This window comes from Xiphophorus hellerii, chromosome 9 (assembly GCF_003331165.1).
Source record: "Xiphophorus hellerii strain 12219 chromosome 9, Xiphophorus_hellerii-4.1, whole genome shotgun sequence".
Lineage (NCBI taxonomy): Eukaryota > Metazoa > Chordata > Actinopteri > Cyprinodontiformes > Poeciliidae > Xiphophorus > Xiphophorus hellerii.
This window is the reverse complement of record NC_045680.1, coordinates 14,802,547-14,815,133: the sequence shown is the minus strand read 5'-3', so window position 1 is coordinate 14,815,133 and position 12,587 is coordinate 14,802,547. Positions and strand designations below refer to the sequence as shown.

Genomic DNA, 12,587 nt, shown 5'->3' with positions numbered 1-12,587 from the left:
AACTAGCCTCTCCTCCCACCGTCTTAGTCGTTAAACATAGAAGTCTTTATTAAAATAACAAAAGAATATTTCCAAACCAGTGAGTGTTGGACTTTTAACTAATTATTGAGAACAGATACCTCTTCACCAGCCTTATTATTACTAAATGACTCTGGCAATGATTTTATTACTGCCTGCCTTCCTGCTGTTAGCCCTGTTAACCAGCTGCATTAGCGGAAGTAACAACCAAACGCTCGACATTACTCGTCAGTTGCTCCTCAAAGCTCACTGCTATTAGCCAACGACCGTTTCAGTCATCAGATAGACCCGCCTCTGCAAGCCAGCTGATACTCCCAACTCCTGACAAACATAAGGCCTTGTCTCACTTCTGTTCAACAGCCAGCGACATGTTTAACCGTCGGCCGGCCACTCTAACCGTTACCGAGCGGTGGAATTGAACATACCGTGTAGTACGACAGGAGCCCGGCATTGTAGTCCAAAACAAACCACCGGTACTGCCAGCCTTTCATGACGTTAGTCCACTTGCTTAGCGGCCCCTCCATGATGGACGCCATCTTTACAACAGGCTACGATTGGGGCGGAGCCGCATATGGTGAGGGCCAGGATGCTGAGGAAGAGGAGGGTGACGATGATTATGATGATGATACTTCTTTATTATCCCCAGGGATAACTCACTTGTTTCCACATTTCAATAAAAGTATGTAGAGCTATATAGCTCTTAATTACAAATCAAACTTTAACTTTAACTTGCATGTTCTGAAATACTTTGAAGCAGCGATGATAAACTTTGATTACATTTTCAGATTGACTTTGGCAAAAAATGAGTAAAAAGCATTGAAACAAATTCACGTTTTATTGCAAAAACATAATCACGTATAGTAGATTTAGAAAATTTGCAAACATTAATTCAGTGGGGGAATTGCACATTAAGATATCTGCTTATTACCTTAATGATTTCACTAGTCAAGTTTATTTCTATATCACATTTGAGCAATGAGGCAATTCAAAGTGCTTTACATAATATAAACACAACATGATAAACAGACCAAAACATTAGATTGCAGTGGTAAGCTAAAGAGAAGTAATGAAAAGTTTCAATGCAGACTAAAATGAAGTTCTATTTTTTATTAATATGACTTTAAGCAAATGGGTTTTAGCCTTAATTTAAAATAATATTGCATTTCAGAATTTTGGAGGTTTTCTGGAATCATAGAACTATAAATCACATAGTGCAGGCTTTCCATAAGATTTAAGTTAGTAAGCGGTTTTGGTTCAATGAATCATTTCTGTATTGATTTGTCTGTGTATACTATATCCTGCTGAAAATCCATTTACTTTATACAGGCAGTAGCCACTATGTGTTTACTTGAATTTTTCTTCCACTGACTTTCCACCATTGTACAGTGGGGATTAATGTGCTTTTCCGCTTATTCGTCTAGAGCCACATTGCATCTCTACAGTTGAAAATGTTAGTTTTCACCTGGTGAGTTCAATTTCTAGAAATGATTTGAAAAATTTATGTTTATGATAGTAAGTTTGAAAAAGATTCACTTTTATTGTGATTTTTAGGGTGCTTGTAAGTGTTGTAATTGTGATACATTTTTGTAATTACTATTTTTACTAAACTAGGGACACCCTCTCTAGTTTGATCAATGTGAGGTGATTCTACTGCAATAACACAAATTTATTAATTTATTTCAAGGCTTTTTACTTGAAATTAATTGCACCAGAGCTGGTGCAGAGTGCTGTATGTAAAGATATGTTTTTTGTCTTTCATTTAGGTTCTGGTTGATGCTAGTCTGGGCTAATTATGGCTAAAATAAGATAGTCTCAGTTTGAACTCCAGCACTGATTTTCCCCATCTTCCATTGTGACTTTAAATAAGCAGACAACCTGACGCTGACCACTCTTTATAGTGCCTTTAAAATAGCAGTAATAATGCATTGATGTAGTATTTTGTAAATTGCATCTTATTTCATGTCTGCTGCTACAGCTATCTGCAGATCAATCCCATTGGGATAATTATAATCTATATCATTTAATTGAAATAGGAATTTCAAGAATATGGCGTATAGGTATCGTAATTACTGGTGCTAATTTTGTTTTTGATAAATCTCTCTACTTCTTTAACCTATAACATTTAAGCATACAGAATTTGTTAAACTGTAAAATTTTATGTTTTGCTTTTAAAAGAGCTCAGTCTGAATACATTTTAAAGGAAAAATACAACAGCATTCATCAATATCTTTATTATTTACAATAGGCTTAACACTGATAAGCAGAACTTCACAGTAATATAATGTGAGCATTAAATAAAATAAAAAAAAACACAAAATATATTTTTGTACAATAAAAAAGTCATGTTAACATCTGACATTTTATCCCTGTTTAGATTCACATATTCCACTCTGGTGTTTTTGTGTTAATTTTACATTGCACTCATCCAACTGAAGACGTGGCCTTTGGTATAATGATGTGAACGCACGCCTTTTAGAGATAAATCCCAAAAACAGAGAAGACAGGAGAAAAGAAAAGACACACTGCATAAAAGATCAACAGATAAAAACAGATGATGACAATTAGCGGAATTGTAGTGGTCGGATAGGAAAAATATAGAGATTTAAACATGTAGGATCTGAAGGAAAAAAAAACATCATGAACAGACTATTTTCAATAAGGCCTTTTTAGAAAATCTGCTCCATGGTGACACCACAAAACAAAGTAACGGACGCAAAGCGAGCCAGAATGGCAGTCATTCAGAAATATATTGATACATATTCAAATTTGGATATTCAGATTGAGACAAAAACAGCAGTTTGGGTTTAGTGCAGCATGGTTGTGTGTATCATTTGTTTATGCAGCGTCATTAAAAGTGTTTGTAACAAAAAGAGCACCTTTTGGTTCCCAGTTTGCATCTGACCATTTAGTAATAAAATTAAATGTAGTGATGATCTAATTATAATTCATAATGGAAGAGCAGACATATGCTGTGATTTGCTGCAATCATCGTGTCCTTTACATATTTTTTCCCCTACAAAAAGGCACCAAAAATGATGAAAAATGTTATTTAAAACGCACAGTGAATAGAAATGAAAGTTTTATCATAAAGTATCCTATTTCCCCAAAGATATGGGTGGATTAGAATGAAACTCATAAAATACAATTAAGGTTTACTGAAAAGTATTTAGAGTTATGCAGCTCGGTGCTTATAGATTCAGTTGTATTTATTTGCCATTTGTTACTCAACTGGTGAGGGCTTTTCCAGTGTACATCAAGGTGAGAACCGAAGCAACAAAACCAAATCATGTTAGAAAACTGTTAGAAGTGAAGTATGTGTGTGTGCTGTGAGTGTTCATTAAAAACAGAGCAGCTGTCTTCAGACTGGTCATAATTAGGAGTATGGGCCTGCAAGTGTAAAAGAAACATGGCACTGTAGGAAAATAAAGACAAAAGTCAAACATTTTATCAGGTTCAGGAAAGAGGGTTAATACATTCAAAGAGATCTCTCACAACATTTCTCTTTAAGCCATCGACACACATACTCTTTAAATCTGAAGAAATAAATGAAAAATCTCCATAATTTTCCTCTCAAAATATGCCTGTGCTTTGAACAAAAATAATTTAGTTAAAATTCATACATTCTAAAAAGCATTTCTCTCTCCAAGTCAAATAAATCCATGTGTCGCTCATGTGCTAAAGACGTACTGCAGTTTAGTCTGGTGAGAGTTCAGTCCTGTGTGACAGGTGTAAAGTAGGTCTCTGCACTCATTAAATAATCTGAGGCACTGGGGCCCTACAAGGCTACAGGGAATCCAACACTGCCCATCCTGTGAAGGACACTTAAAGAAAACACGTCCAGGTCAACCTGCTGCCATCCTGTGCTTTCCACCTCCCAACTATTATGTGATCTGAATATAAAGAAAATTAAAAAAAAAAATTATTGAAATATTTCAGGGATGTTCAGGATTTGTCACCATCTAAACCTCAGTTACATTCAGTCATAATGGTTAAATAATGAATACGGGATTTCCTTTATAGTCCCAATCCAATCTCAGATATTCTACCTGTCTCAGTGATTTTTAAATGATCTATATTAGGATTCCCCAAAGAAACTCAACTGTTGATAGCTGTCGATCTACAGTCTTCAGAAAATAGTGAGCTATGCCTGTTTTCATATGCACAGTTTTATGTGGACATTATGTTTTTGATTCAACATACCAACAATCCCAGTGTTTTTACCTTTTATATCATTTGCTGCTCCACCCTCATTCTGCCTATGCCACATGACTGCTGTGCATCCAAAGTTAACTTCGGCATAAAGACAGTTTAGTAGAGAGCAGCTGAAACACAGTCCCTAACATTTATGATGTCTAAAGCAAAGCATTGAGTTGAGAAGTACAGAAAAATACTTCCTCTGTAAACTGGAATTTGTTACCAGCCCAGTTAAGAAAGAGACATATAAAAACAGGAAATTAGGCTACTATGTTAGCAAACTGCTCCAAATGAAAATAGCAAGCTTTTGTAAAGAACTGTACCTGTATGTATCGGGCCAGATATATCTTTATAAACAAAAGATGTGCTATGAGTGTTTCAAGTGACGGTTTGTCAAAAATATTTCATTACCTTAACTTCTAGGTGGAGCAGCCTCTGGGACACAAAACGGATCAGACTTCAGTATCCTGTCTGTCATTAGTGAGTAAATCAATTACTACTGATGAAATGTACTGTTCTTTTAAAGATATCACTCATATTAGCAGAAGAACCAGGCTGATATTATGTCTGGGGAAATGCGTAATCTTAAATCACTGGGATCTGTATGTGTATCAGGACATACTTTATTTTTTTGGTCTGTATTTTGACCTGCTTAGATTAGAGCATAAAGTAAGTGTCCCTTCAGTTGTTCTGAAAAGTTATGACACGTTGGAAAAAATCCCCCAAAATCCTGGCTACTGATTGAAATGTAAATAGAGCTGAAAAATGATAAAGAAAACACTAAATTTGACACCCCAAGTTTTGAATGCTACTGAATCCTGATGCTGGTTCCACATCCTTACATTCCCAATGGCTTTAGAAAAATGGCTTATGGTCACACAATTTCTCACTGTGAAACAATACATCCAGCTGATGGTCCACATACTTATGAAACAATGAGTTTAAGACTGCCCTCAACCATCCCTGTCTGTTCTAAGTATGCAACAGATAAGCAGGGTGAGTTCTTCCCCACCCGGTTGGCTGACGACACACACAGCTCATACACTCATTCAGGTAACAAAGAGGCTTTCTTTGGCCAAATAAAAACTTGTAGCAAAACATTGCAAAGTGTGACTTGAACCACATTTAGTTTAGTGAAATATTTCTCAAAATATGTACAGCTAAGAGCAACAACTTAGTGACCACACTGGCATTTTAGGAAACAGGTTTCTGTAAACAATAAAAACATGTTTTGTAGTGAATTTTGTGAGGTACTGTAGAGACTTATTTCAATCTGTGCCCCAAATAGCTGAACCAGAAACAAAAAAAAAAACAAAAAACAAAATCGGAATATACTGTAAGTGATTTGCCTGGTAGTAGAGGTGGTGGTTTGTGTGATCACAGTGGCTACCTCTGTACTACGTCGCTAATCTCTTTGATACAGTTGTGCAGGTTGTCCAGCACAGTGTTGGACCCCACACTGCTCAGGCCCCCGCCTCCAGAAGAAGAGGCCCTCAGTTCCTGCAGGCTCAACTCCAGCTTGCCCACTGCCTCTCGGAAGGCAAATTTGTTCCTCATTTGAGGGATGCAGTCCACATAACCTGAGCAGCAGTCCAGCAGCTGGTGGCCGGCGTCCAGAACCTGGCTGCTGGAGGGGCTGTCGGAGCTGGAGCTGAGCACGCTGCTGAGGCTCTCAGCGCACTCCAGCAGGGCTTCGCGGCTAGCCCTCTCCAGGGGCACCCTCTCCACCTGCTGCCTGGTTCGCCGCAGTGCCACTTTGGAGCCAGCAGATGGTGCTGTTTGTGAAGAGGAGGAGGCGGCGGTGGTAGCAGCTCCGTTGGCCATTTTGGTGGGAGTCGTGTTGGTGCTCGCAGGACAGGAGGAGGATGAAGAAGCAGGAGGCACTTGTGGCGGTGGCACTGATGGTCTACCTGTTGTTGCTCCTCCTGACATTCGCCCTGACCTCTGACCTTTTACTGCGTCTCCGTTCACTTCCACAGGGGCTCCACTGACCTGGTCCTCGCTGTCACAGCTGTAGGACTGCTGCAGACCACGTAGAGTCGGGGGAGGAGGAGGAGCGCAGCGGGGTTTTACCAGCCTTGGCCTGTCCCGCTCGCCTTGGTGCTCAGACAGCAGCTTGAAGCGATTCCCCTGAGAGTCCAGCCCGACCAGGTGCACATCGGCTGGGCTGTGCTTCAGCGTCGGGGAGATGAGGACCGGGACTTTGTGGTTATGAGTTGAGGTGGAGTTCTTGGAAGGAGACGACCAACTCTGCTGCCTGTCCAGCCCTCCACCTTCCTCTCTGCTGTCTCTCACCCGAGACAGACTTTCTGATTCCCCGACCTCCCCCCCGACCCCAGGTGCCCTCACCCCTACAGCAGTACCCCGGGGTAGTAGCTTGGCTTTTGGCCTATCCCTGATCTGCGCGGTTCCCTCATCCATCCTCCTCAACAAATTTTCGGAGGGACGAGCGGCCCCGTTCTCCGGCTGAGATGTTGTGGAGGCAGTTCTCTCCAGAGGCGGCTTTGCGCTGCGGTTCCTCGGTAAAGTCAGAGCCATGCGCTCCAGGTCCGGCAGCCCAGATGACATCGAGGAGGTAGAATTCGACCTAGGGAAAGGTTTCGGTCCTCCAACTATACCACTCTCATCTGAAGAGGCTGTTTTTCCAGTACGAAGCCCCAGGGTCTTTTTGATGAGTCTGGGGGTGAAGAAGCCAGCCAGTCCACTCCAGCTGCTGCCGCTCGTCAGCTGAGAACCAAGGCCCCCGGCGGAAGGTTTCTGTCCGAAAGCAGCCCCACAGCAGCGAGACTGGGACTGGGTGGCCTCCCCATGGGAGTGAGAGGGAGAGGCAGAGAAGCCCCCTAAACTGTCCGACTGGGGCAAGGGCGGAGGTGCACTGAAGTCGGCTGTGGGTTCATATTTCTTGTGAGGCTGCGTCTCCATCTCCCGGAAGGAACTGCTCCTCTTAGGAGGTGTGGGAAGGTTCTGTTGCACCTGGGAAGACGGCGACGAGGATGAGGAGGAAGAGGAGGTAGACTTCTTTTTAATGAAGGAGCTAAAGAAGCCAGTTTTGCGGTCTCGTGTGAATGTGCCGATGTCCTGCGCATCCTCCAAGAGGCTGCTGGGAGATTTATCTCGAGGTTGCTGCTTTCTTGGGAGAGCTGGGGAGCTGCTTGATCGGCCGTCCCCTCCGAACAAAGAAGTCCAACCTGAGGAGGAAGGGGAAACAAATAAATTACAATCTCATACATATGTGATTGAAGAAAGAAGAAATGGGAAGTTATTTTAGTCGATGTCTATACATTAATGTCACTCATATTAGCTTAGGGAAAAGCTTTTCTTTCCTCCTCTGGGACTCATGAGCAAATAAAAAGCATGGCAGAAGAGTGAATGGAAATTATGAATCAACGCCAGCTTGCATGTACACCAATTCAATGATTTACAGATTGTTCGCATAACACATTATAAATTAAACATCCTCAAATTAAATCCTGAAAAAATTTAAATCTGATGGATGAGTTATTCTGATCCAACATTTCCAAAGGGCAGCAGTATTCGCTGACCTTTATGCAAGCACAGAGTGGAGAACAATTGCCTTAGCCAGGAAATGAGTCAGATAATGTAAAAGGAAACTGCAAGATGTGGCCGTTATATTTACAGAAACATTGTCAACTACATGGTTAAAGCAGATTCAAAATAATTCTGTTACATTAATACAAATACTATGAATCATCCTACATTACATAAGCAATTATTTTGGAGAACCAGTCACAAACAGCGGTGGTGCTCATTAATGAGTGATACTGACCTAAATTTTTAAGTATAGTTTGTGGTTCATGTCAAGTGATTAAATGTGACAATCAAAAGCATTTGTAAGATAATCAGTGGTTTACAATGATAGTTATAGCCTAACAGCAACAAATAGTGCTCTAAAATTCTGGGTTATTCCATTCAACTGCTGCATAAAGTGATGCAAATGTACTACTAAATCAGCAGGGATAGGTAGTAATCAAGAGAAGTTTTCATAATAATGGAGAAGAAGCGGATGTTAACTATGGTTCCAAACCCCATAAACTGAGATTCTTACTTCAGTGGTAGGATCATATTTTCCACTTTTGGTTACATGATATCAATAAATGCAGCATCTGTTTCAAAACAAGAATAAAAGGAAGTATTGTGTTGTAATGCTTCACAGAATGCAACAATTGTTGTGAAGCAACCCTTTAAGAGAAGTATTTGTCTTTGTGAAGGTCTAACTGAACAAAGTGATGAGTTAATGAGGTGTAGTGACTTATAAATGCAAACTCATTGATGACGATTAGTGTATTTGACTTTATGATACAAGAAAAACATCTGAATAAATCTAATGGGAAATTCTCAGCTAAAAACAAGCTGTGAGTTTAAAACCACAACCTTGATGATGCTGGTCAAAAACAAAACAGTCCCATTTCACTCCTTGCCCCTCATCTCAGCCATTAACCCCCAATTTCTAAAGAAGAGACTTTCTAAACAATTAATCAGAGAAGCAGCTGATAGTATACGAGCTTCTAACATTGTGTAGTTTTGATATTAATAGTTTTTAAGCAAGCAAATAAAATGAAATATATTATATATAGATAGATTGGCACATAAATCAAAATGAAAAACACTGTTTATATTTATGTATTCTTATATGATAATCAAATTAAAAATTGTGCAATGTATATCAAATTCAAACCAGTCAAATTAATTATATTTCAAGTGAAAATTTCTTACAACATGCATTTAACATATTTTTATTAATCTATTTGAAATACTTGGCCTTAACTCTAAGTGCATTTTTATACAGATTATAGTTTATCTTTGGACCAGGGTACATTTTATATTTTGATCTTCCCCAACAAGCATGAGAAAAATATTTGTCAATATGTGCTAGAGGACTGACAAACTGTTTACGAGATATTAGGTCAAGTGTGTTTATATATAGAGTGTCCTTTTAGCTTAATCACTACCTAGCTCTGTCCCTTTTCAACCCTGCTAGCAAGAAGACAGACTGTCTCAATGGGAAGACCCCTGATTTTTAAAGTGGATCACAAAGACAAACGGGATTTCAAATGGAAGTGGACAGATTCTATCCAAGGTTCTGCATCAGCATTCTGTACAACTTTGTAGCTTTTTTTGACATTTATTGAAAGATAAAACCAAAGGTAAAATCTTGCAAATGTATCCTTATTACTGTGCTTATTCTCCTCGTACCATCATTTGCTATTTGGTTGATTCATGGGTGTTAGGATTTTGGGGTTGAGTAAACATGGCATTTGTTTTTGCCATGTTTTGTGCTTGACTTGATTTTATAAAAACAATCTCAAATGCATAAAAGGGAAGAATATTAAATAGCTGTTATTAACACATAAATGAGCCAACAGAAAAAACATGCAAATATCATCAAAATGTTATTTAAATACAATACATAAGCAATGAGTTATCTACATTAAATATTAGATGTGCTATCTGGAACACATTTGTTACAGTCACAAAGCATTGGTTAGGAACAGGAATAAAATAATGCAACAAATACAAATAAATATCAAGTTAGATTAACAGAGCATATACAGTACATGTGTGCAAATCATTGTTAAGAAAAAAGCTGTTCAACTGCTTAATATACAAAGAAAAGATTGTAGGGGACTTTAGGAAAGCCATGGAGATTTTTTACATTTTTACATTCAGTTAAACAAGGATTTAGATGAGAGTCCTTTAAGGTACAGCAGAGACATATCAGCCCAAAAGACTGAAAAAGTTAGCAAAAATTTTAGGAGGCTGGTAAGACAGAAACTGCCTCAGATTTACTGGGAGCTTTGATTTAATATGCTCTAAAAGGGTAATGAGAACAAGAAGCTTCCATAAAGCACTTTCCTCTCCATTATCCCAAGGATAAAACACAATTCCGCACTTTTCCAATTCTTTTATTGCAGATCTTTACCAATTTTATCAAATATGTTACATTTTTACATGTTAGGATGTGATTTGTAGTTTTGTTGATTGGATACCATAAAACAGTGTGTTTGAACACAACATTTTTTATTTCACTGGAAGTGTTGGTCATCAAGGCGTTTTGAAGCTCTGAAAGACTCTGGGTAAAGCGAAGAGCTGGTGAGAAAAATCACAGCCTGTCTTTTGAGCCGGCGTGCTTGGCGGCGCTGCAGCTGCTTCTGCGTGTCAGCAGCGTTGTTGTCAGGCATACCTGCAGAACCATAATGTGGTGTGGGGAGAGCGTGGGCATGCCTGGATGTACCTGAGTGGCTGTGGGTGCTGTGGTCAGAGTGGCCGTCCAGTCCACCCTCGATGTTTTCCTTGTTCTCCGTGTGCTTGTGGAGTGTGCGGGATTTGGAAGGCAACAGGGGCATGTCGTGACTCACAGAGTGCGCCGTCTTACACAACTCCTCTGCAACCTCTGAAAAAAAAAAAGAAATTAGATTACATTTATGCCCATTTTTTGCTACTGATACATTTTCTCCAGGAAAAAATATGGACCAATCACCAGATTTCTCAAAGAGATAGTCTGTAAACACTAATGGAATCAGATTTTTGTATATACACAAATCAATATGATGACTTTAAGGCTTCAGCTAACTAGTTTTAAGCTTAAGAAATTGATTAGCAACTGAGAAAAAGTGATTATTACCTTCTGAAATGCTGGAGTCATGGAACATTGTCTCAAAGGCCTGGTGTATCTCTGCAAATGAAGGTCGATCTAAAGGACTCCACTGCCAGCCTGTCAGAAAAGATACAATAAATGGTTTTAATACAAAAAATCTGCAATATAAGCAGTAGAAAATTAGACACAAAAAAGGCAGTAGTCAAAAATATTGTTTCACTATAATGATTGTATTTGCTAAACTCAGTATTTTCTGTAAACCGTAATGTTATGCATATAACTACTGTTCCCTGAAGGAGAGGAACGAGGTACAACACATAGAGTATGGGATATCACGCCCTGCGTGGCCTAACTGAAGACACCTTTAATCACGCCGTAAGGCAAATGACGTGTGATGATGGGTGGCAGGCCCCGCCTGCATATAAATACACCCCCATCACAGTCATTATTCAGTTCGATGGCCGCTCTTCACCGAGCCAGGCTGACTGGCGGGGCAGAAAAAAGGTGTTGTACCTCGTTCCTCTCCTTCAGGGAACAGTAGTTATATGCATAACATTACGTTCCCTTTCAGTCGATTCACTCGGTACAACACATAGAGTATGGGACATATATACACGCCCCGCGGAGCAGCCATCAAACCTAAGACAAAAGCACTGAGCTAGTTTGAAACCTCCAACCCAGCAGAAAGAACAGAATGAGCCACAGAAGGGGCTGTCACATCCAGACGATAAAACCGAACAAAAGTGTGCGGTGAAGACCAGCTGGCTGCAGCACAGATGTCACTCACAGGGACCCCTCTGAAAAGGGCCCAGGATGCCGCTACACCTCTGGTTGAATGTGCTCTCACACCATGAGGTAAAGGGAGGCCCTTGCTGTTGTAAGCCAGAGAAATAGCCTCCACGACCCAATGAGAGAGTCTCTGTCTGGAGAGAGCCTTGCCTCTAGCCGGATTGGCAAAACACACAAACAGCTGATCACACAGTCGCACATTCTGAGTACGATTGATGTAAAGTCTCAGTGCACGCACTGGGCACAGAAAATGCAGCCTTCTTTGCTCTTCAGAAGCAAAAGGAGGGGGATAAAAACTAGAAAGCTCAATGGTCATTGTGCTGTAATCCAAAGGAATCACCTTAGGGAGATATGCAGCATTTGGTCTTAAGGTGACCCTTAAACCATCAGCTGAAAACTGAACACAAGAGGGGTGCACCGAAAGTGCATGCAGGTCCCCAACCCGTTTTGTAGTTGCCAAAGCAAGAAGCAGAGCTGTCTTATATGATAGAAATTTCAAATCAACCAACTCAAGGGGCTCGAAAGGAGTGCTACAAAGAGCGTCCAAGACCACAGTAAGATTCCAGGAAGGAACATTAGATTTTATCCCTGGTCTCAGTCTACGGACCCCTTTTAAGAAACGTACAGCCAGGGGATGAGCACCTGGTGTCCCTCCATCAAGACCAACATGACAAGCCGAGATGGAAGCCAAGTAAACTTTAATTGTGGAGAACGAGAGACCCTTATCCACTAGCTCCTGTAGGAATGTCAAAACATCCACAATGGAGCACTGGAAGGGAGAAATGTTTTTGCTGTGACACCACTGTTCAAAAACACGCCATTTATACGCATATAACCCCCTCGTGGAAGCTGCTCTGGAGCTCTGAATGGTTGCAACCACATCTAAAGGAAGGCCTCTAGCTAACAAGCTGGACCTCTCAGCAGGTAGGCATGTAGCATCCACAATTCTGGGTGTGGATGAAATACTTCC

At 40.3% G+C, this 12,587-nt stretch overlaps 2 protein-coding genes across 6 annotated transcripts in view; both read right to left on the bottom strand.

Annotated features, from left to right (window-relative positions):
• Positions 1 to 592, bottom strand: part of osbpl9 (oxysterol binding protein-like 9) — a 40,350-nt gene extending 39,758 nt beyond the window's left edge. The window contains exon 1 of one of the 2 annotated variants that reach the window (XM_032571586.1): positions 444 to 592. In XM_032571586.1, the coding sequence (XP_032427477.1) occupies positions 444 to 554 (111 nt within the window). In that variant the 5' untranslated portion in view covers positions 555 to 592. The remainder of the gene's footprint in view (positions 1 to 443) is intronic. The other variant, XM_032571587.1, reaches the window with a different exon arrangement.
• A 1,641-nt stretch (positions 593 to 2,233) lies between these two features.
• abl2 (c-abl oncogene 2, non-receptor tyrosine kinase) overlaps positions 2,234 to 12,587 on the bottom strand; it is a 36,255-nt gene continuing 25,901 nt past the window's right edge. For all 4 annotated transcript variants that reach the window (XM_032571275.1, XM_032571276.1, XM_032571277.1 and 1 more), the window contains exons 9-11: positions 10,856 to 10,945; positions 10,466 to 10,624; positions 2,234 to 7,400 (exon numbers count right to left, since the gene is read on the bottom strand). In XM_032571275.1, coding sequence (XP_032427166.1) covers positions 5,599 to 7,400; positions 10,466 to 10,624; positions 10,856 to 10,945 — 2,051 coding nt within the window. In that variant the 3' untranslated portion in view covers positions 2,234 to 5,598. The remainder of the gene's footprint in view (positions 7,401 to 10,465; positions 10,625 to 10,855; positions 10,946 to 12,587) is intronic.